At 37.5% G+C, this 23341-nt stretch overlaps 3 protein-coding genes, 1 long non-coding RNA gene and 1 other non-coding gene across 7 annotated transcripts; 3 read left to right on the top strand and 2 right to left on the bottom strand.

The window, feature by feature from the left end:
* Positions 1-2960: 2960 nt before the first annotated feature.
* LOC126633564 (alkylbase DNA glycosidase-like protein mag2) lies at positions 2961-6503 on the top strand. Of its 2 annotated transcripts, none has more exons than XM_050304216.1 (2): positions 2961-4288; positions 6117-6503. In XM_050304216.1, exons 1-2 carry the CDS (start codon positions 3168-3170, stop codon positions 6205-6207), a joined length of 1212 nt encoding a protein of 403 aa, XP_050160173.1. In that variant the 5' UTR covers positions 2961-3167; the 3' UTR covers positions 6208-6503. The 2 variants fall into 2 exon arrangements, with proteins under 2 accessions (XP_050160173.1, XP_050160174.1); XM_050304217.1 differs by having other exon boundaries at positions 2962-4288; positions 6170-6503.
* Positions 6504-12046: 5543 nt separating this feature from the next.
* On the top strand, positions 12047-14105 carry LOC126633565 (zinc-finger homeodomain protein 5-like). 2 transcript variants are annotated; one of them, XM_050304219.1, is made up of 2 exons: positions 12047-12470; positions 12734-14105. In XM_050304219.1, the coding sequence occupies exon 2, from the start codon at positions 12882-12884 to the stop codon at positions 13923-13925; it is 1044 nt and encodes a 347-aa protein (XP_050160176.1). In that variant the 5' UTR covers positions 12047-12470; positions 12734-12881; the 3' UTR covers positions 13926-14105. The 2 variants fall into 2 exon arrangements, with proteins under 2 accessions (XP_050160176.1, XP_050160175.1); XM_050304218.1 differs by having other exon boundaries at positions 12729-14105.
* Positions 14106-17165: 3060 nt separating this feature from the next.
* On the top strand, positions 17166-17238 carry TRNAA-AGC (transfer RNA alanine (anticodon AGC)). Its single transcript has one exon. It is a non-coding gene; the product is annotated as a tRNA-Ala (tRNA).
* Positions 17239-17716: 478 nt separating this feature from the next.
* Positions 17717-20331, bottom strand: LOC126633568 (protein RADIALIS-like 3). The gene is made up of 2 exons (XM_050304224.1): positions 19874-20331; positions 17717-17867 (listed from the first exon to the last, which is right to left on the bottom strand). The coding sequence occupies exons 1-2, from the start codon at positions 20149-20151 to the stop codon at positions 17843-17845; spliced, it is 303 nt and encodes a 100-aa protein (XP_050160181.1). The 5' UTR covers positions 20152-20331; the 3' UTR covers positions 17717-17842.
* LOC126633571 (uncharacterized) lies at positions 19004-19867 on the bottom strand. The gene is made up of 2 exons (XR_007627092.1): positions 19490-19867; positions 19004-19400 (listed from the first exon to the last, which is right to left on the bottom strand). It is a non-coding gene; the product is annotated as an uncharacterized LOC126633571 (long non-coding RNA).
* Positions 20332-23341: the final 3010 nt, after the last annotated feature.

The raw sequence follows: 23341 nt of genomic DNA, 5'->3' as shown, positions 1-23341 counted from the left end.
AATTCCCTCTTCCAGCTAATGAACTCCTTCAATTATTATTAATTATTTATTTTGTACCTACCAATTAAATAAAATTCAAAACAACTAAAATCCACGTGCTTTTGCATGCTACTAAACTTATCTACTAATTTCGACCTAATTCTTTTTGTTTAATCAGAAATTCCACCCAATTCACACAATTTTTAACTTATTTAAAAAAATAATACAAAGAGATTACAATTTTGGTTTAATCAATTTGATTTGTCAGTTCTAATCTTCTACCTAACAATCCTTAGTTTGAGAGGCATCATTTCAAAAGAATCACAATCAATGTCATGTTCAAAACTTGGAGCATGCAAGTTCGAGTTTTCGTATCTCGTCTGAGGTAATGTTTTGGTCGTTGAGAATTAACGACTCATTTAACTATTATTAACACACTAAAAATCTTATTTTTCACTCATCACACGTGTATTTTTCTTTCTAATTATATAAAGTTTTGAGTATCAAATGAGATTTTTTTAGTGCTAATAACAATTCTCAACTGATATTGTTTATTATAATTATCACAATTTCACTTTCTCTTTCAGCACCGTTGTCTATTAATTAGTTTTTATTTATACAATCTTAAGACCGAAAAAATAAAGGTTATTTAACTAAAATGATTTGTGAGATTGACATAACTTGTCATTTTGGTCCATGACAATCAAAATCGATAAAATTGATCTCTGAGTTTGTTCATCATAAATTCTTTTGTCATTCTATGAAAAATCAGACAATATCCTCATTAATTTTATGTGAAAGGACCATGTGACCATATTTTTAAGAGTGTTTTTGTCCAACCCTTCAACTTAACGAGAATATTGACAGATCTTTCATGGAATGACCAAAATGATTTATGGTGGACAAACTTAAAGAGCATTTCTATCGATTTTTATTATCGGGAATCAAAGTGATCAATTATACTTATCTCAAAAACAAATTTAGCTAAAAAAAATTTATTTAAAATGAGTGTACGAAAAATAAGAGCTTGTTTAGATGTACTTTGAAAATAACTAAATGTGCTTTTAAATAAAATATTTTTGGGTTCCAAAAGCACTTTAAGTGCTTTCTGCAATAAGCACTAGTTATGTGCTTATTCCAAGAAACAGTTTTAAATGTTTTTCCATGATTTATTTGCATCTTTACGAAAGATTGGTTCTAAAAATATTTTCACCAAAAACGCTTTCAGTTATTTTAAAAGCACATCCAATCGAATTCTAATTTTTTTAACTGCAGGAACAAGGTTGTTAATGAATTTACTTGCACGCATGGTTCCCGTGGATACCAAACATTTTGGAGTGGAAGTACATTTGTCACCGGTTGTTTTTTTGGTCCAATTCTCCGATAAACGACGGAGTCCTCAACTACTTGGTGACATGTGTGTCGTTTTGGTAAATGATGTATAGTTTGGAGAAGGATTCTCTCCCCTTCTAATATTTCTTCATTTCCTTTTTATTTGAATGATTACGGTTAAGCCACGTTAACATCTTATATTGATTTTTTTATAAAGACAATAAAATAAAAAACAAAGCGTGAGAGAAGGGGAGGGAATGGAATGAGAATAGAAGGGAAGAGAATCCTACTCTGTATAGTTTTATTGTTTTAGTGAGGTTCTTTCAAACTTCATTTTATTCCTTTTAGAAGCAATAGATATAGTAATATGAGGACAACTTTTATACTATGAATTTGTCGTTATTGTGATGTTTTGTGTCAATATTATATGAACATAAATTAACCAACGACACAAAAGTAGTATGGCGTTGGTCATAATATAACGAGTTTTACACTTTTTTTTTAGTTTTGTGCCAAGGAGATGATATTTGAAATTAAAACCACTATTTTCTAACTGCACCACCTTGCATGAGAATCGCATGTGTAAACTTTTCATTTCTGTATATAAAATTTCGTATGACATTCATATCGCTACATGTTGTTACTAATCTTCACACGTTATAAGGTGTATATTTATTTATTATCCTATGTCTTTAATGTATTTGTTTTGTCGTCTATCCATAGTTTAGTACATCACTATATGCTGTTACTAATCTTCACTTGTAAGCGAAAGATTTTATGTTTAATTATTGCCAAAAGTGAATTTGAACCACATTATTGCTAGCCCATTGTGAGGTTTAGCCAACCTCTCCCCTTAGTGTAGATAATATCGTTGTAAAAAAAAAAAAAAAATCAGTTAGTAACACCAAGTAGGGTGCAATTTGAGTTAGGTCAACTTGAATTCGTCCATGCCCAACTTGGTTTCAAACTTGACCAGGCGGGTCAGAATGAAATAAAAACTCGCCTCATGCATGTATTATCCATTCTGTTTCATATTATATAAGTTCGTACAAGTTATAGGATGACTTTGAAGTTTGTTGTTGGTTTCATTGGAATGAATGATAATATTGCTTTTATGTTTTTTTTAGTTAAAACTTTAGTATTCTTTTTTTAATTTTAACTTCGCATGGTTGAAATATTAGAAATGAACTCCACACTATTTGGTTTACTTTTGCGTGAATGATGATGTGTAAAGTTAAATTTCAGCTATTATTGATGTTGTTTGATTCAAAATTTAAATAGTCTTGCAAAATAAGCTGTTACAAGATTAAACTCAATAAAGTTGGATAAACACAAACCCAATGTAAGTAAATCCGAACTCAACTGAAACCTAAACTTGAATAAAATCAGCTTGAATTCAAATCCAACCCAAATCCAAATTGTGAATGTTAGGTTAGGGTTGGGTTGACCATCTACACCGTTCAACCCTCAGAGTTGCACCCCTTACACAATTAGAAAGTCTAACTAATGGGCCAGAAATTGGTTTAGTCCGGTTTAGGACAAGACCTTTAGGTTTAAGCCTGTTAAATTGGGATGTTTAAGGCCCAATCTACAGCTTACTTGCTCAAAATTTGGTTTGGATATTTAGTCCGAGTGAGTTATGACTTCTGAGTTTGTCCCTTAAACTCGTTCGGAAACTCGTTAGTCAATTCTTAAACTGCACTCCCTTCTCTCTCTCCCTACACGAACACTCCCAATTTTCCGATGTCTTCAATTCAATCCTCCTCCTAAACCACCGCGCACTCCTCCAGCGCCGCCGCCGCAAGTATAGTCAGTCAACCCACCCACCCATCCATTTTGAAACACACTCACCACATATGGGCGAGCAAACCCAGGGCCAAACCCAAACCCAAGCCCAGCCCCAGACTCCGACTCAAGCTCCGACTCCGACTCAGCCGCCGCCGCACCATGACTCCATCGACGATACCACAATCGCCCAAGTCGGCCCCACACCCACCGAGCTGAGCAATGCTCCGTCCAAGACCTCTTCCCCCCCTTCTAAAATCCCCTTCCGCCCCCGAAAGATCCGGAAGCTCTCGCCCGACAGCGCCGACCCCGCTTCCTCCCTTCAAATCGTCGTCGTACCGGAAGCCCCCAAACCCGTCGCCGCCACCAAGGCTTCCAAGATCAAGACCGTCCCGCAGCGCCCCGTTTCGGCGCCCAAAATTGTGGCGCGGCCGCTTTCCTGCGAGGGAGAGATCGAGACGGCGATTCGCTATCTCCGAAACGCCGATCCGCTCCTGGCTCCGTTGATCGACCTCCACCCGCGGCCGACCTTCGACAACTTCCACACCCCCTTCCTTGCCCTAACCCGCAGCATTCTCTACCAGCAACTCGCGTACAAGGCCGGCACGTCGATCTACACGCGCTTCATCGGGCTGTGCGGCGGCGAGGCCTGCGTCGTACCCGAAACCGTGCTCGCCCAGACGCCGCAGCAGCTCCGGCAAGTCGGAATTTCGGGCCGGAAAGCGAGTTATCTCCACGACTTGGCGCGGAAGTACCAGAACGGCATTCTATCGGACTCGGCGATTGTAAATATGGACGACAAGTCGTTGTTCACAATGCTGACGATGGTCAACGGGATCGGGTCTTGGTCTGTGCACATGTTCATGATTAACTCGCTGCACAGGCCCGACGTGCTTCCGATCAACGACCTCGGAATCCGGAAAGGCGTTCAGCTTCTGTACAATCTTGAGGAGCTGCCTCGGCCGTCGCAGATGGAGCAGCTGTGCGAAAAGTGGCGGCCTTACCGGTCAGTAGCGACGATGTATATGTGGAGATTTTCTGAATCAAATGGGGCTCCTTCGAGTGCGGCCGGTGCGAGTCTGCGACCACAGCAGCTTCAGCAGCAGCAGCCGCAACAGCAGCAGCAGCAGCACTCGCAGCATCCCCAGCAACAGCAGCTTATGGATTCCTTCAGCAGTCTTATTAATATTGGGTATAAATTTTAATCCCTTTCACGTTAATTAATACCCAGATAAATCCATTTGCTTGATGCTTGTGCATAGTGTCTTTTAGGAGTCTTCACTCGAAATGCCGGGTCTTGTACTTATTGGATGATTACTGTGTTTGCTTGAGAATATTACAATGTTGAAGTTGTGCTTCACTTTCTCTGAACTATGTCTTACTCTGGGAGTGTAGCGCTGCCCGATCGTTGCTGAAACGTTTTTTTAATTTATTTATTTAGATCAACTTGTTATTCCTTGTAATTTCATGTTCACTCGTAGAGTTGAGCTATTGTTGAAGTTGTGCTTCCCTACTACTTTGTAATATGTTGCCTGTTTTGTTACGTGCTTATAACATTGTCATAGCGCGAAGCAAGTGGAACTTCTAAGATTCTGTATTCCTTCGACACTCATCTCTCATGTTCCCTCCATGCTTGTTTGATTGAAAAACCACCTAGAGCTAAGGGCATTTAGTTAACGTTACATCATGTGTCTCTTTGTTGGTGTAATGGAGAAGCGAAAGGAAATTCGGCCACTTCTACCTTTGTTAAAAGAACCGTGTCAACGTGTTATGTGAAATTTAGTTTTAGGTCAAATTTACTTTCTTCCACTGAAACAGAAGGTAAACATGCCCTAGTACATCATGCTAAACGTAAGAAGATAATAAGCACTCTTTCTATTGGGTTTTAATGGCAGGCATAGATTTTATAAAATGTAGCTATGTTGATGAACGTTACGTGCATGCTTTTAATAGTTACATGTTTGATAAACGTTACGTGAATGCCTTTAAATGGAAAGGTTAAAAACTGAGCTTTCTTTGTCTTTTATTCTCCATGTACTATCCTGAGTTTGTGTACATCTGTATTATCCCAAATAGGCCACAACCAGCAACTTTTTCTTTCTACTTCTTCCATGACAACACTTGAATTTTACGTATTTTCCATTTCAGCGCTTCAGCATTTAACCAAAATGCGAAAGTTACTTGGATTTTTTTTGCCATAGAAATCTGTCAGAATGTGTTCGTCAATTCCCTTTCTTTACACCTTAAACCTTTCCCTATTGAGACCCCAAAGTATTTCCTCTACCATTTCAGCCTCTTAATGTATTAGCTCTTTTTCTTCATCTTAGAACACTCCGAAGAGCATACGTAGGTTGTTTCCCAGTCTATCCGCATCAGCTTAGTTGCTTGGTATTTTTCCCGAGCTATGAATTATGAAATATGCTTGTAGTTTCTCAGTCAGAGCCGTAGTATTCCAAAGAGGTAAAGGTGTATGGAAGTAGAAGAACAAGATACAGCCATCATTGTTGTCAGCAGGTCTTTGTAAGTTTTCTCTTTTGTTGATGGTTTTAGGATTTTGACCAATATATGCTATTAGTTGTGCGGTACTCCAGTTTTTGTTACTATTGGTTTATTGTGAAGAAATTTCTTAGAGGCTGAGAGCCCTAAGAGTTTTTTGGGTCGATATAATCTAATTGAGGACCATGCACGATAGTACGAACTATTGGTTTACCATTGCTTGTGGGTCCTGTTTTATTTGTATTCTAGTCTTCTGTGAAAATCTCTTCTTATTGTCCCTGTATCTGGTTCAGTGGGTAGTAGCGGTAGATTTTCTAGAATCAATATTACATGATGCACCAACATTTGCAGTTTTTCTTTGTTGCTTGTTATTTGATTGCGGTGACGACCAATTTCTGTAACTGTTATTTTGAGTATGAACTCTGGATTAGTTTAGCCGTAGTTCAGTTTTCATCGTATTTAGCTATTTGATGAAATAAATGTATGTATGCAAAAGTTTTAATTGTTGTTGCTTTTTATGGAAGGAATGGGGCATGCATTCACGATGAACTATCCTTTTCCATGCCATGTGATGCAGGGCCTGTACCTGGGGACCTTGATCGGGAGTGGAAATGAGATGTTTGTCGGTCTATCTGCCATCTTCTGTTTTTTTTTTTTTTTTTTTAACTCAGCTTGGGCAGTGCAAGAATAGTTCTCCTGTGGAAAGTTTGCTGCCGAAAGCTCTGCGACATTCAAGCCCCTCCAAGGATCAGAGTGTATCGAACCCTATTCAGTAATTATGTTTTTGGGATTGAATAAATACTGTCTGTTCTCTGTTTTATTGTCTTCAATTTAGAAAACATCGATTCTATGTGGGCGACGAGACTTCTTGTAGGACTTGATAGAATGCAATGCATCAATGCCTTTACCCATGTAGGTTCTGTAGACATGGAAAACACCCTTCACCTGTGGATGCTATCCGGCACTCGGCGTGGGTGTGGAATCAACACCTGAGGCCATAATTTAGCTGCTTTAGATTTTGCCCTAGCACCCAAAACAGCCCTTGTGCATTTTTGTTGTTTATGCATATTGTTAACTAAATTTCAAAGGACAAGACTAATGGTGTTTTTGCAGTCTGCTTTCTCTGTTACACATGAGCTTCAGCGAGGAGTCTTTTTCTGGATTCGGCTTTTCGCGGTTGCTTGCTAACGCTAAGGTACCGGTGTCTTAACGATGTTTCGATCTAATTTCTGCATTCAAAATTTTGAGGATGATGCCAATGATATTCAGTGACTCTGCGGGACTGTTTTTCTTGCGCTTTTGAGTATTATCATGTTCTGTGCCCAAATGATCAAAAGTTGGAAAGGTGATGATGCCCAGAAGGCTCATGGATCATTTGGGCTAGCCCATTAGTTATAATTGGGCTGGGCTTTGATGAAAAAGGTTCCCATCTCCCACTCTCCCTGAAAATACCTGTATTACCCCCATGTAACCAAGAAATTACCGAATTTCACGCCTCCGCCCCGATGCCTTCTCGTTTTGTTTTTCGTTCATCAAGCGTGAATCGTGATGCTCCCAAAAGTGAGGGGAGAGGTGGCGGGAGAGGAGGAGGAGAAGGGTGGAGAAAAAGTGAGGGGAGAAGAGGAGGAGAAGGGTGGAGAAAAGTGGTGGTGGGTGAAGGGAGAGGAGAGAACTTTCTTTCGTTCTCATCAATGCTTCAAATCGTCCCTCGTTGAAATTTTTTCTGTGAGAGAATATGCTATAAATTAAACCAACAATTATATGTGATTAGGATAAGGTTGATGAGTTTTCCAATAATAATTAGCTCATACTTTTAGTGAAATTTTTACACAAATTTTGCTCTCGGCAAGTCAGAACACGATGGTTTTACTCTACGACATGATTTAGTAATAATGCAATGCGTGTCCTTTTCTAAGTGCATATCAATTTTGAGAATCTAATCATAACCATGTCTAGTATTGAATGTCACAAAGAAAACTTAAAAACCTAATTTAGTGCTATGATGAAAGAAGTCGCAAGTTTAACTTTAATTTTCTTTTGCAGATGATTCTTTGTCGCAGTGAAGAAAAACAATGATGCGTATGCACCTTGGTGCGGGTTCGATCTTTACCGACCATCTTTTCTTCTTAACAACTAACAATTTCACCAACTACAGTTATAGTTTGTAAAAAAAAAAAAAAAAAAAAAAAAAAAAGAAGATTTCATTTTTCTTTTTATATAATAAAATTTTAAATTATTCACACAATAGACTAGATACGATAATTTAGTAACGTACTCTTTATTCACAAAATTAAATTTAAAATCTTCTACTTACATCTGCAGATATACATCGTAAATTGTAGTGCTAAGTGATTGACAAGATAGGTAAGTTATTACCATAAATAACCTTAATCAAGAATTAATACTTTAGGACCCAAATGCCCTTTAGGAAAATACATCATTATCAATTGCATAGGACCACAGGAGGGACAAAATCTGTAATTGGCCCTATGTGTCTCCGAGGTTGATGGTGATTGGTGGCTATATCAATAATATAATATTAAAAATAGTGGGCCGTGGACCCAATAGAACCGTTGAAAAACTAGATCTTACGGCTTTTGTTTCACTATGCGAGTTGGGCTTTTACGCTTTGTATATTTTTTGAATCTTTCGGGCCCACATTTGTAGGACCGTTACCCTTTTTTTCAGGGTGTAGGACCTCTTCAGTTACCCATTGATCAGTGATTCAGTGGCAAAACATGAAACGGCGTGTAAGGTTTATATCATTCATTTTCCTGAACTTGGAGCTGTCGCCACATTACCTTCAGGGTCCAGTGATATTTATATCGATTTGTAAGTAAAAGGTTTTAGCCGGTCAGTATTACAATCTGGTAGTATTCATTTTCACTTGTAAGTGTGATGTCTTAGATTCGAATCTCGCTGATAGCGAATTCGATATCAAATTAGATTGTTCATTGTATGACTTAGCCAAACCCTCTCTGAAAAAAGGTTTTAGATTTGTCTCCAATGAGAGACGAATCCAATACCAAAATATTATGGCTAACTCATTGTTGTGTAACTTAAACTAAATTTCACTTCTCGAGAGCAAAGATAAAAGGGAGATTAGCTACAAGAGTCACCCGTTGAGCATTGGCAAAAGTCGACTGTAGCGATTCATTGGTGCCGAATGAAAGGGCCGTCAATCAACGAATAAAAATTACTCCAAGGATAACAATCTTTTATTTCAGACCTAAAATTCTGTAAAATACCTTGCAGATAAATTGGAGGAGTTATAGTTATGGAAGTCATGCTTGCAGTATGCTATTATTAGATATTGTTTTCTCTTTTTGTATCTAAATAATCACACTCCTGACGTGCCTAACATAATTGAGTAACATCCTGTGAAATTTGTGAGCCATGGAAGTAGCATCAGGTAACGAAGTAGTAGGGAGAATTAGAAGAGATTTTTCAGTTTGCCGAAAAGACGTTTCGGGTGAATTAAAGTCATAATACAAGTGGTTGGATACTTAAAAAAATTCAACCACTTGTATTATGACACTTGATGTATCGATATTATTCTTAGCACACTAAAAAATTTCTCAAAAATTAGGATCTGTCCTGCAAAATGTAGGATTTAAATAACTTTTTATGTGCACAATTGTTATGATCACATGTGATATTATATATACATATATATTATAATACATGAGTTTTGAATTTTTCACATATTAGTTATGTATGTCGAACACATGTATAAACATTTGAATAGTAATTAATTAAATAATTTATCCCAAACTTAAGGAGTATTGTTTCGAAACAAAAAAAAAATACATATATATTAAGTCGCACAACGAGTCAAATCATTATTTAGTATCGAATTTAATATCTACTTAAGTTGACCTTAATATTTTACACTTACAAATATTGAAGATGTCACTAAACCATTGTGGTGACTTTTATGCCAGTATTCTATTGTGGAGGTACAATCATGCGTGACATAATTTATAAAAAAAAATTACTCTTATCACATTTTTTATACCCGAAATGAAGCCTACATATGTTTGTGTGTTTTACCTCTAATGTACCGGATAATAATAAAGCTACTGTTTTTACTGCTTAGTTTGGTTGAGAAAGGAACATATCACCGAGCAGAAAAAATAGAAGGAACAGATTCCATTTTCATCTTCTCCATTATTTCTGTTCCTTAAAACATATAAGGTGCATTAATATTCAAGTCTGAAATTAATTTTTGAAGGAAGAAAAATAAAACTTGAACAGAATTGGTGGGAAAGCTGGACTGAAAAAAGGGAAAAGAAAAGAAAAACAGATGAATAGTAGCAGCAGGTCGCTATCGCAGAGGGAAAGGCAAGTACCAAGGAAGACGTGGAGAGAGAGAGAGAGAGAGAGAGATACAGAGGGAGAGGGAGAGAAAGCCATCGATTGCATGAGAGAAAGGAAAGGCAATGGTATTGGGTTTGGTTGGGGCAAGCGTGGTTGTATGATCAGATCAAAGCGTTGCAGAAGACAGCACGTTAGCCCTTTCAATTCCTCAGCTCCTTGATGCTTCTGAATATGAATCAGACTCACCGAGTTAGTGAAAGACAGACTGAAATTAAGAGAGAGAAAGAGACATAAGAGAGATAGGGAAAAACGACAAGACCACTTTAACAGTACTTTTCACTTTCACCCTTCTTTGTTTAGTTATTTTTGCATGGAATTATCCTATTAATTGTAACCCACATCAGTTAGATATTAAAGTATGGATGCAATTTGACTGCGTAATTGTTTTAGGTAAGTTAGTTGTATGAAGATTTATTGGCATCTAAGCTGCCTTTTTCAATTACTTGATTGCTTCAGTTGCTTGTAGTATAACGAGCGTATGAAGATTTATTTGCATTTGAGCTATCTTCTCAATCAATGTCATCACCTTAAGTAAGTTAGTTGTTTGTATTATGACAGACAAATAAAGATTTATTGGCATCTTAGCTGCCTTTTTTTATCACCATAATATTTTTAGCCAAATCCATTGTCTGTATTATAACGGGTGAATGCAGAGTTATTCATGTCTAAGCTGTCTTTTCGATAACCGTGTTTACTTTAGATGAGTCAGGTGTCTGTATTATAATTGGTGTATGAAGATCTATTGGCTTTTGATTTGCCTTTTTCGATCATCGTGATCAATTTAGATAAGTTTTCTGTATTAAAATAGCAGGTGCATGAATCTTTATTTACGTATGAGCTACTTTATTCGCGTTGCATGATTAATTGTTTCATGTAAGTTTAATTTATCCTCACATTGTCACTGCACGTTAATTTGTCTGGAAAAAAAAAATGCTCAAGACTAAGTCGTTATTCTTGAGTTGCAACAATTAGCAAAATACAACCTTTAGTTGTTGCATTTCAGGGATCATGATTTAATTTCTTTACAATTTCAACAAATGTAGCACAGGAAGTGCACGTTCGTGGTGTTTGTACAGTTTGAGTTATTTGTCAATTTTCGAACATGTGTTTTGTCTCATTGCTAACAAGATTTATTCGTATCTGAGCTGTCTTATCGATCACTGTAATTGTTTCAGATAAATTAGTTGTTTGTATTATAATCCATATAACTAGTAAGAGATAAGATTTACAAATCCAAAAGTCCAATTACCCTAGCATTGTCACTCTCACAAGTTGATTTGTAAAATGCGACAACGAAAACTACATAGACTATATATACATAAATATATCAGGCCTTTTATGCAAAGGGATCCTCATTTTTTGAAAAAAATGAGGATTAGGTGTGGGGCTTACTCCACATCGAATTTCAACGATTCGAACCGTCTATTTTGTAAGTCTCGATTCATTGATCATCCTTGCAAAAATTCAATTCAATCCGAAACCATTTGCCCATTTAATTATCAAGATAAAATTTCATTTTTTCTTATATAACAAAGTATTCGTTAATTTCTTTGAACCCAATTATATGTCTTAAACATTTCTGATTTGGTTAATATTTTGCAAGGCTGATCTATGAGGTGCAACTTGAAAAATAGACGGTTCAGATCATTAAAGTTCGATATGATGTGAACCCCACAACTAATCCTCATTTTTATAAAAAATACGAATCCCTTCATTTAAAAATTTCCTATATATATATATATATATATAAAGTCTTTGCTCAAACCATAATTTGACCAATCAATCAGTAGTATCCTTATGGCCTATCGAAAAAAACAGTTAGTTAGTCTTCTTAGTATGTGTTTAATTAAGGAAACATTAAGCAAAAAGTGACGATCATCAAAGGCAAAGCTTACGTCGCATCAAAGGGTTGCTGGAAATGGGCAAGTTTGGGTCATTTGAGAGGTGAAGTGTGTTGAGATAAGAAATGGCAAAAACAGGGGCAATAATGGAAGGGGGAGGAAGGGGTTGAGGGGTAAGGGATGGGTCCTACTGTGGCAGGGCGTGGGAGAGGTCTGAACATGACGTTGTCGGTTGTTTTGTAATCTGCAAACTTGCAAAGGGAGAAAGCCAGCGTGTGCAGTGTAGTACACTACGCACCCCTCCTCCCTCTCACTCCTTTCCTCTCTCTCTCTCTAGTTTTTCTCTCTACTCTCTCCTTTTTTACTTTGGTATACTAGTTGGTTTGGTTGGACTCTATCCTTCCCGCTGGCCTCACCACAAGCAACCAACCTGTCTCTTGTTGGAAGCATAGAAGCACAAAAGCACCAACATCTCAATGGACCCAGCTCCAAACCCAGCCTAAACCCAGCACAAACCCAGCTGTCTAGCTTTCTCTCTCTCTCTCTCTCTCTCTCTCTCTCTCTCTCTCTCTCTCTCTAAAACCATATAGATGTTCAAGCAGTCATGCCAAAGATGCTGTTGCAGCTGTTTGTTTCTATCTCTCTTTCTTACAAACTGTGAGTACTTTCATCTCTCTCTCTCTCTCTCCATAAAGCTGTGTTTTTCGCAAAAACAGTTGAAAATTACGACATGGGTTTTGGTGGGATTAGCACCCTAATATTTATACTAACTTCGAGACAAGATTATATATACTAGGAACAGGATGGATGCACATTTAAAGATGTAGCTACATAGCTATATATATGCCTTCTAATTTTGTCATATATTTGAAACATATTTCTGCCTTTTTGTGTTTTTCTTTTTGTTTATTTTAGAACAGCAGAGATTAATTAACAGAAGGAGGACTCGGAACCCCAAGAAAGTACACAAATACTCGTTTGAAATCAATGAGACGATGCTTTTGTGACAGCTTTTGGTATTAAATTATTGAAGATTGTGTGTTTTTGTGAGAGAATATCAAAAAATCCATGGATTTTAGGGCACAAGATAACGAAATGAGGACGTCAGGCTCGCTAAGCTATGCTCATTTAAATACCAAAGAATCATCGCCGTCGCCAGCGGCAGCAGCAGATCACCAGCAAAAGAGAAGAGTTGGGATTCACAATGGTACTGGGAATTACGGTTCTGCCACTGCTCCTCATCACCAGCACCAAACCCTAGACAACCACCACCCAGCTGCTATCCCGTTGCAGCCGTTGATCCGCGACCCAGATCCGGATCGTGCCCTATCCGGGACCCCGGTGGCCCCACATGAAGCCGGAGTCGGTGGCGGTGGTGGTGGGCCCAAGTCGTTGGCAAAAGTTGTTAGGTATAGAGAGTGCCTCAAGAACCACGCGGCGAACATTGGTGGTAATGTCTTCGACGGCTGCGGAGAGTTCATGCCGAGCGGCCAGGAGGGGACGATGGAGGCTTTGAAATGTGCGGCGTGCGACTGCCACCGCAACTTTCACCGCAAGGAGGTGGACGGGGAGACGGCGGCCTTCAGTCCCGGCTCGAGAAGGTCGAGCATAATGCTGAGTCCGCTTCAGCTTCCGCCGCCGCTGCCTTCGCCTTCCTCGGCTTTGCACCATCACCACCACCACCACCACCACCAGAAGTACGCGATGCCTCCGATTGTCCAGCCTGTGAATGTGGCGTTCGGGAGCAGCGGTGGAGGGACGGAGAGTTCGAGCGAGGATCTGAATGCTTTTGAGGGTGGAACTGTCCCGCCGTTTGCTTTGTCTAAGAAGCGGTTTCGGACAAAGTTCACGGTGGAACAGAAGGAGAGGATGATGGAGTTTGGGGAGAAGGTTGGGTGGAGAATTCAGAAGCAGGATGAGGAGGAGGTGGAGAGGTTTTGTGCGGAGGTGGGAGTGAAGAGGCAGGTGCTTAGGGTTTGGATGCATAACAACAAAAACACCATTAAGAAGCAGGGTGACGTCACTGCTACTACTAATGCCATCGCTACAGGTCTGTCTTTTAAGAATGTGGAGGGAGAAGGAGGGGAGGTAGGGGCAGCAGCTGAAGATTAAAGGGAGATTAAGAGTAGTATTAAGATTAAGTGTTAATTAAGTGAGATTTGTATAAACATGAAACAGGCTTAGGCTCCCAGCGTTAGCTAGATCAGATATCTGCATGATTATCGTTCGTCAGTAGTGAAGGGAGGACTTTGTTATTGCTCTAATTATTCAGCTTTATTTCTTGTTTAACAAGATCTTATCGTATTAGTTTTGCCATGCCATGGAATTGTGAGGAAGACTCTGAAGTAGTTTTCTATATCCAGGAGTTATGTTGCAAGTTTTTTTTTTGTCTTAATTGTTGCCACACCTTGATGGAGGTGTGCTGGTCCTCGATCATCGTGTATCTTCTCTAATTGCTTATTAAATGTCTTTCAACTTAACAAAAGATTAGCACTAATAACTATTATTTTTGTGATAACACTGGTAACTTTTTGTTAAGTTGAAAGACAGTAATTACATAAGAAATACGAAGTTTTATTAAGTTAGAAGACACGTGTCAAGTGATTAGAGAAGAGACACGAAGTTTGAAAACAGCAGACCTGTTGCTGTTAGGCAAACATACGAGACATCTTTAGTATTTTGATTCTACTTGACCTCACGCTGTTTACATTTGATATGATTTGGCCCTACATTAGTTTTATTTAATGTGAGAACTGCTCTAGTTAGTCAACTTTACCAAAATTTTCTAGTACGCTTCGTACTTTTAGAGTTTTAGTTGTTAATTTTTTTGTTAAATATGTAATAATCAGATCTAACGACCCAAATTCTCAAAGCATAAAATACTTCGTTAAATATAGAAGAAAATGTGTCACTTTGACATGACTATTCTGACAAAAATTGAAAAATTAAAAACATGGCACGAATAAGTTTTTTTTTTTGTGGTCGAAATCTAAAAGACATGAGTTACTATGCCATATTTTCTTGATCTTCTTGATACTTTAGCATGGTTGATTTGACTTGGGTTAATTGGGCCTTTCCATCGAATCCACTACGAGTTTGGAGATTGATGGCCCAATTAGGCCCGTCCCAATTTGCTTTGTGCGGAAACTATCTGCAAGTGCATGCAAACCATTTGCATTCCTGAATTGTGTCATTATTTTAAGGTAGAAAAAAAAAATATTAAAACAGACAACACATAATTAGTTTGAGAAATGTTATAATAATATTTTCGTTGTGGGTAAGTCTTTCCCCTAATTGTGAAGTGTCACTAAAATTTACTCCCGTTTCTTGTTTGATCCTCACAATTAGTCTTTTTAGCCAAATTAGTCTTTGAGATTGTCATAGTTGCTCACTAAGGTTGAGATTTAAAATTGATAGAATTAGTCATTGAGATTGTCCATCGTCAATCATTTTTGTCATTCTTTGAAAAATTTCTGTTAAATTGAAGAAACCACCAGTTCAAGAGGAGGGGTTGATATGACAAAAATACTCAATGTAACAAAGATTTCACAGACGAACAAAAGTGATTGAGGGTGGACAATCTCAGGAACCACTTCTATCGATTTTAAATCTCAGAGACCAAAGTACGGAGTTATGACGATCAGAAACCATTATGAATAAAAAGCCTCACAATTATTACCCTCAAATAATTGTCATTGTCTTTAAAGTTCAAGATCATTTTCTCAATGGATTGAGTTTCGTAGCGCAAGTGATTAAAAACAATTAGGTCAGCCTAATCAGGGTTTGTAATTGAAATGGTTAAAACAGTTCCGACCGCATGAAATCTTAAATATCGCTTATATTAAAAAACAAGTTGGATGCAAAAATTGCATAAATATGCTTTAGTTACAACATTGTTGAATCTCTTATTTTACAAATAATATATGGGAATCTAACATCTCTAGCCTCAACTCCTCTCATGAGGTAAAGATTCAACTAGGTAAATCTTTGTCCAAGGCCAACAAACCAAAAAGTAATTACAACATTAAAAAATTGAAGATTACTGGGCAGTTAAAACAACCATATTATTCTGATTTCGGTGCCTTTGAGCTGCTGTCATGGTCGTCATCGTCGTCGTCCGAGCTGAAACCCATATCACTAGAAAGTAAACTCGAGTTAATACATAATTAATCTGACAAAATTGATGATGTATATGTAAATAATTAAACCAAAAAAAATGTGACAACGTACTGGAATTTGTCCGTAAACCAATCACCCCATGTTGACGCCGTCTCCTTCGCTTCCTTAAAGGCATCCGATTTGGACACGCTATCAGCCGCATCTTTGGCGGCCGTGGCAGCGGTGTTTATGTGATCCTTTGCAGTTTCCAGGAAATCGTCGTCACCCAACACCGCCTGGATCGACATAAGCAACACCAATGTGAAAATCAACACGAACGCAATCTTTGCCATTTTTTTTTTTGTTTGAATTTTTGTTTTTTGTAGTATCTTTAAACAAATAGTTCAGAAAACACAATTTATTTATGTGAACTTAAAATTAGGATTGAAATTGTGTTTTATTTATAGGATTAAGTGTGGCTGATCAGGGGCATATATTTAGTAAATGTTTAGGGTGAAAATGAAAGGAAATGCTAAATTTAGAGTCCAAATTGAATTTTGCCCTTTCTCTAGCATAAATTTGTGGTAACAGAAAGCTCCCTTATTAGGAGTGGTATGTAACAAAACCTATAAATTCGAGTGTGGCATGTTTTATGGTGTTTTTCTTTACTTTTTAACAAATTATATTATACTAACACGTGGTGTTATTAATTCATCGCATTCGTTTATTTATTTATTTATATGTTATACTGACATTTGATGTTATTAATTTATTGTATTATAAAATGTTCATTTATGTTTAAGTTATATCCTAAACTCATGAAGTATCAACAAAGTCGTCCAACCATATTAAAACGCTTTAGCCAGTGAGACCACGTGATCGTGGAGGTGGTCTTCTCTACGGGTGACATATTATGTGTTTTGTTCTCTCTTTTTTTATTGGTAAAAAAATTAGGGGGTTTGTGAGAGGGGATGGGATCAAAACATGGGCCAAGTTACCACGACAAATTAAGAGGGTAGAGTAATAAGTGTCTTTTTTTTTTTTTTTTGTAATGTGTATGATTCCGCACAGACACATAATCCGATTTCTGGACCTCAAAATTTGTTGTGATGATGCGTGTCAGGTAAAAGGATGTGTAAGCCATACACAAAAACATTAGGCCTAGCTCTCTCGACACAAAGTTAAGCGTCCAACGAAGTCCATCAACTTTTAATTTAACGTTAAATAAATTTAATTCGTCAGTATTCAACAATTGGGGATGTAGCTCAGATGGTAGAGCGCTCGCTTAGCATGCGAGAGGTACGGGGATCGATACCCCGCATCTCCATTTTTCGATTTCAATTTTTGCATCGCATTGGAACAAATTGGAAAGGACCAAAGCACTTTGATACTGTTACAGATCGTGCATTTGATTAGTAATATATTTTACTTAATCTGCCTGTATCCATTTGTTAATCTGAGATTTCTCATCACCTGCAATATTCTGATCGACGAATTGTTTCACCGGTAATATTGTTTGTGGATCTGCTATCTTTGCTGTTTTAGTTCTCTTCTCCTCGTTCTGGGGATTTGCTATTTCCTCTTAGTCGTTTTGGTTTTGTTATCCTTTTTCTTGGTATGATTATTGTAGTGTTTTTTTTTTAATTATACTTCATATATGAGCGTTGTTATGGAGAGAGATTCGAGACAAGATTTGGCGTGCAAAGATACACGATCTTGATTACTTGTACTCCAAGCATGTTGACGTCATATTGTGGTTTTAGTTCATAAAATAATAATTTTGAATAGGAAAACCAAACACAAAATACAAAGAGAAACACATAACATATATTTTCTTGCACACTAGGCTTTTGGAAGGAAGGAAAACAACAGCTAGAGAATGACAGATTAATCCATTTTTCTTCTTTTTACAAGTCTTCTGTTCCCTCCCATCAGATCTTCAAATTTTTCATAAGCCTGATTAGATAAGAGAGTAATTAGCACTAGAAATATATATTAATTCCATCTTCCAAGTAATGCATAAAAAATCTTTGTAGATAATGTCAAACCTCCAAGTTGAATAAGCAATTAATTAAGCATCTTTTGAGCTAATTGAGCAATCTGATTATCCCAACACTCCAAGTGGCATTATCTTACCAATCCCACAACGCCATACCTAATTAGCTTAACAGACTGAATTAGCATCTTTTTGCTAGGAGCTTTCTTTTTTAAGTAAGATGTCCTGTTTTTAATATATTCCCAGGTGTAACGCATGGATTACTGGGTGTGTATTTGTGTATGCGTAAGTAGTATATATTTATAAACATTTTCATGAACTAGAAAAGCGGCCAAGAGGTTTAGCTAGATCCAACAATGGGGAGAGTTTTCAATGTACTCGAAACACGGTCACATACATCATGTCATTATACAAGTAGGGACACTTGAAACAAAAACTTTTCTCCACTTTGTAGAATAATTGGTGTACCACCTCATGTTTTGGGTACACTAAAAAATCTCTGCCACCAATGACAGTCGCTAGCAAGTCTAGGAGAGTTTTTCTGTGTGTTCGGGAACACAGCCCCAAATACCAACTTTCATGATACAATTGATTGAAAATGTATATTTTCAAGTTTTGAACCAATTATATTATAAAACTTGGTGTACCTGACAGTCTTCGTGGCATGTTGAAAAATCTCGCCAAGCCTTGGGATTAATGAGAGATTGTGATAAACAATTAAAAGGAGTGTTTGGCGTCACACAATTTTTCTCAATTACTTTAGTCATAGGAACATGTGCGTGTGCAATCCAAAATAAGTACGGACTAGATTTCATGTGGTTTTCTTTTTCTTTTTATTATTATTATTATTATTATTATTATTATTATTATTATTATTTTTCTTCTTCTTCCTTAGGAATTGCAGTTGAATATAGTATGGGATGTGGATGCATATACAAAATATATAGAAAAAAAATCATATAAAATTTATTGGGGAGTACTCAAGTTAGTGTTTTTAGTTTGAATTGTCGCTTCGATAAGTGGAAAACATAGTGAATAACATTATGGAAAGAGAGGGTAAGCAGAAACTTTTCAGTGTGTCGAGAATACAATCTGATACATCGAATGTTATAATATAAGTAGTTGGGTGATTGAAAAAATAAATTTCCAACCACTAATGACACTTGGTGCACCCGATTGTGTTCTCAGAACACTGAAAAAAATTTCATGGACAAGCTACAAACCCATACAGCTTTCAACTAATATATAGCTCTTGAATCCCATGTTGAGAGTGTGACTCTCACGTCTGGGAATTAAAACCATACGTAACAATTTAGGCGATCTTCTGTTTCTTTAGTCAATAATAATTAATTTCATGTCGAATGCTCCAGACTAAGATTGTATCAAAACCAAGTTACGATTGACATATTTTCATGGAGTAGAATATAGACAGCATGGAAAATCTCTTGCAATTTTACGTGGGGAAGGTGAATTGCACGTTGGGGAATCAAAACCTAACATAATAGTTTACACTTAAAGGGAAGAACATATTTTCATGCAATTTTACGTGGGGAAGGTGAATTGCACTTTGGGGAATCAAAACCTAACATAATAGTTTGTACGATCTTCGTCTTGTTGAGTCATAACAATTTATTTTGAGTTGGTTGCGGAAATTCTAATATGCCATCAAAGCTGAAATACGATTGACATTGTTACAGTAAAGAATCCTCTAATTTTTCAGTATGTCGGGAACACATACCATTACACTAAGTGTTATGATACAATAGTGAAATTTCTTTTCAAAATATCCAACCACTTTTATTATGACACTTAGTGACCAAGCCGTGTTCCTAACGCCCTGAAAAATCTTTCATGCACTAGGATGTCTAGCTACTTTCAAGGAGAAGAATATGGACAGTATGGATTAGCTTTGAATGGTTAGAAGCAATTAAGAGATTATGACAAATGAAAACATAACTACTCTTACCTCTGCTCATCACCAAATCCTCTGTTGCTGCCGCTGCCGCCGGCGGACTTATAATTTGGTATAGGGACATGGCCGGATTCTATGTGCATGAGATCATGCACCAGAATCTCGTAGTGCCTCTTTACTTCCTCCGCAGATTTTCCGCCGACGGCCTTGGCCACATTATGCCAGCGGTCCTGCGTGTCCTTGTCGTACACGGCCAGCGCCTTCTCGAACAGCTTGTTCTCCTTCGGCGTCCACGAGGAGTTGAAATTCCTCGAGGAAGAAACCGATGCCATTGCGATCTTACGGGAAGATATAAACCGGAAGTTTGAATCGTACGCCGGTTGCCGCGAGCTGATAAGATGAGTGGCAGAGGATAATGTGTATGGTGTTAGGGAGCTAAAGTTAAACGAGGGTTTACAAAAGGGACTCAGATAGTGAAGAAGTCAAGGGAATGATGGTATGGGCAAGAGGTGGCCATGCTACTTATAAGCAGGTGGAGGAGGAGAGACTCGTGGGGCTGTGGCAAGTTGTGTGAACTTTAAAAATTTGTCGTTGGTTTCGGATACTGCTACAGTGATGTTTTTTTGACAAGTCGACGAATATTTTAAGGACAGAAGAAGATGGGATTCGCTTGATTGAACAAATGGTATATTTTTGAGAATTTACAGCCTGTGGGGATTAGATCCCAATTCGCCCCTTGTTTCAAACCCACAAAGAACACGTACGTATAAGATACTCTTTGTCTTCTCAAATAATGAAAGTATAGTATAACTGCTTAAGAAGTTTTCTGATCTCTACTCAAGTTGCGAATTAGCTTTGGATGTACATTCTTAACATGATATCGTAATTATGTTATTTGTATGACAATCTAACAACTTAACGTATTCTCAAATTACTAAACAGGAATTTGTCGTGTGTTAGATTAAAAAAATTTGCATGTGGGACATGAATTTTTTTCAATGTGACTGGAATATGACTCGGTATACCAAGTATTATAAGACAAGTGTTTGGAAATTGGAAAAAAAAAATCTCCAACCACTTATACTATGACATTTGATGTACCGCCCCGTGTTCCTAGCACACTAAAAAATCTCTCGTGGGACACATGTTGTAAGCACAACACATGATAAAGTCTAAATTAGTACTTAAATAGTTTTAAATTTGAACTCTTACTGTCAGTTAATTTTAAGATTTTTGATAAACAATTAGTTTTACATCGAATGCTCATGTTTTGAAGAGATTTTTTAGTGTACCGGAAACACGGTTCAATGCATTAAGTGGTTGGATACTTGAAAAAAATTTGATCATTTATATTATGATACATAGTACACTGGTCCGTGTTTTCGATACGCTGAAATTTTCGACATTCTAACATATTTGTCTATTATTTTTAAATAGTTAGTAATAAGATGGCAAGATAGCTATGATGATATGTAGCATGACATTTATAAAAACGTGATCGTTTAGCCTTCATCACAAAAGATATGGACAACAAAAAGGGTGATGATTTGAATGGAAACCAAGAAGATGTAAAATGGTCAGATCATGCAGATTGACGATCATTTTTCTTTTTATTTGTGTGAGTTTGTCAATTGCTTGTCCCATCATTCACTCTCCCATATCCTTTTTAAACATGTCAGAGTCGAAACATCAATTTTGAAAAAAAACAACAGATGTACATCAGGACCTTGAGAAAATTTTCGGATGAGGATTATCTCCTCTCATCTTTCCATTCCTTTTTTTTACATTTTCTTATTTTATCTTTCTCTTGTTATAAAAAATTCATATAAAATATTAACGTAATTTAACTGTAATCAAGGAAGAAAATATCGGTAATATCGGAAATATCGGTAGTTCAAAAACACAGAAATATCGGGATAATATCGATATCGATAAAAATTACATGGAAACCACGAAAATTAGAAGAAAAACTTGGAAATTTTTATTGAAACTTTGCAGGATGTTTATTTAGTCAATTATCTATTAGTTTATCACAAAAAATTGGAAGAAAATGCATTGCATGATGGATTTAACTGATTTAAGTGGATTATATAGCGAGCTGTCATATGCAAAGTTGTTTCTTGCAAAAAGAATTCAAAACAAAACCATATATATAAATATTTTAGCATATTTTCACGAAAACATAAGTGATATGGTGGTCAAGGTGTTGAAGGGTAGCAGTTCCGTTGCTTTAAAATCTCAATCCATTAACCGAGTCCAAGTGTGCTCAAAACCCTCAACAACAACAATCTCCCATTCTCCCAAAATACCCCTACTGCACCGCCCATTCTCCCACCCCACCACCAAACAATCTCCGTCATTTCAGTCACAACCCAGGTCCTCTTTCGTCCACCCAAAATTCCCCCACCCTTCTACTCTGTCCGAACTTCACCGAAAACCAAGAAAGGCAGAAAGGGGAGTGAGAGAGAGAGAGAGAAGAGAGAGAGAAATGGAGTTCAATTTCAACACCAACAGGGCAAGGACGGAAGCGGAGCGCCGTGAAGCTACTGTTGGCGCATGACTTGCAGGAGACCAAGACTTTTGCGATCCGAGCCCGAGAGACTGACCCCAGGCTCGAGGCCACCAAGCAGATAATTGCCGTGCCGACACTCTTCTCGCCGTTGAATCCCAGATCAACAACCAAAACCAGCAGCCCGACTGGTACGCTATTCTCCAACTCGCCCAGTACACTCAGAACCTCGAAATCGTCGCGACTCAGTACCGTCGACTCGCTCTTCTGCTGAACCCCCACCGGAATTGCTTCCCTGATTATGCCTTCCGGCTGGTCTTCGAGGCCTGGAACGTCCTCTCTAACCCCACCAAGAAGGTCATGTACGACCACGAGTTGAGCATGTTCAACCGGTTCGACTCGCCCCCATTCGGGTCGACTCAGCTGTTCGAGAGACGATATTATCGGTTCATCTCGCGATATTATCGGAAATATCGTGATATTATCGATATTATCGATAATATCGCGATATTTGGACGAAAACTCATTGGATTTGTGTTAAAATATCCTTCTCTCCCAAAACCGATATTATTTTTCGATATTTCACCGATAATATCAGCATTTTCTTCCATGACTGTAATCATTCAAATAAAAATAGAGAAAAAAAAAGGAAAACAAAAAGAGAGAGAATCTTATTCCAGAATTTTCAATATGCCATCACGGTTTGGTACGTCAATAATATTATTATATTTCATGTATCATATTATATTTCTGATACATTGAAATTTTATTTTACGGCCTCACTGAGAGTGGGGCCTGCTATTAACTTAGGGAAGGGTAACATAGGAAATATAAATAAAAGGAGATTGGGATTTGTACGCAATTGAATATTGGAACTTGGAAATTGGTGGTTCAAAACAGCAGCTTCTAATAAGCTACATTCCAAAACGGATTTTTGCAGGTTGGCCAAGCTGCTGGCTGAATCAGCACTCAGAAGGGCAGTCAACCAAGTGTTGCTGTTTAGTTCCTGTGTC

This window comes from Malus sylvestris, chromosome 8, assembly GCF_916048215.2.
Source record: "Malus sylvestris chromosome 8, drMalSylv7.2, whole genome shotgun sequence".
Taxonomy (NCBI): Eukaryota; Viridiplantae; Streptophyta; class Magnoliopsida; order Rosales; family Rosaceae; genus Malus; species Malus sylvestris.
The sequence above is the reverse complement of the archived record's forward strand: the minus strand, read 5'-3'. Positions and strand labels throughout refer to the sequence as shown.

Bases quoted from the DNA above. Each gene is read 5' to 3' on its own strand.
- LOC126633564 (XM_050304216.1), top strand. From the start codon at position 3,168: ATGGGCGAGCAAACCCAGGGCCAAACCCAAACCCAAGCCCAGCCCCAG. The intron at 4,289-6,116 runs GTATAAATTTTA...TTTTTATGGAAG, and splicing joins AGCAGTCTTATTAATATTGG to GAATGGGGCATGCATTCACG.
- LOC126633568 (XM_050304224.1), bottom strand. From the start codon at position 20,151: ATGGCATCGGTTTCTTCCTCGAGGAATTTCAACTCCTCGTGGACGCCG. The intron at 17,868-19,873 runs GTAAGAGTAGTT...TTATCTAATCAG, and splicing joins GGATTTGGTGATGAGCAGAG to GCTTATGAAAAATTTGAAGA.
- LOC126633565 (XM_050304219.1), top strand. From the start codon at position 12,882: ATGGATTTTAGGGCACAAGATAACGAAATGAGGACGTCAGGCTCGCTA.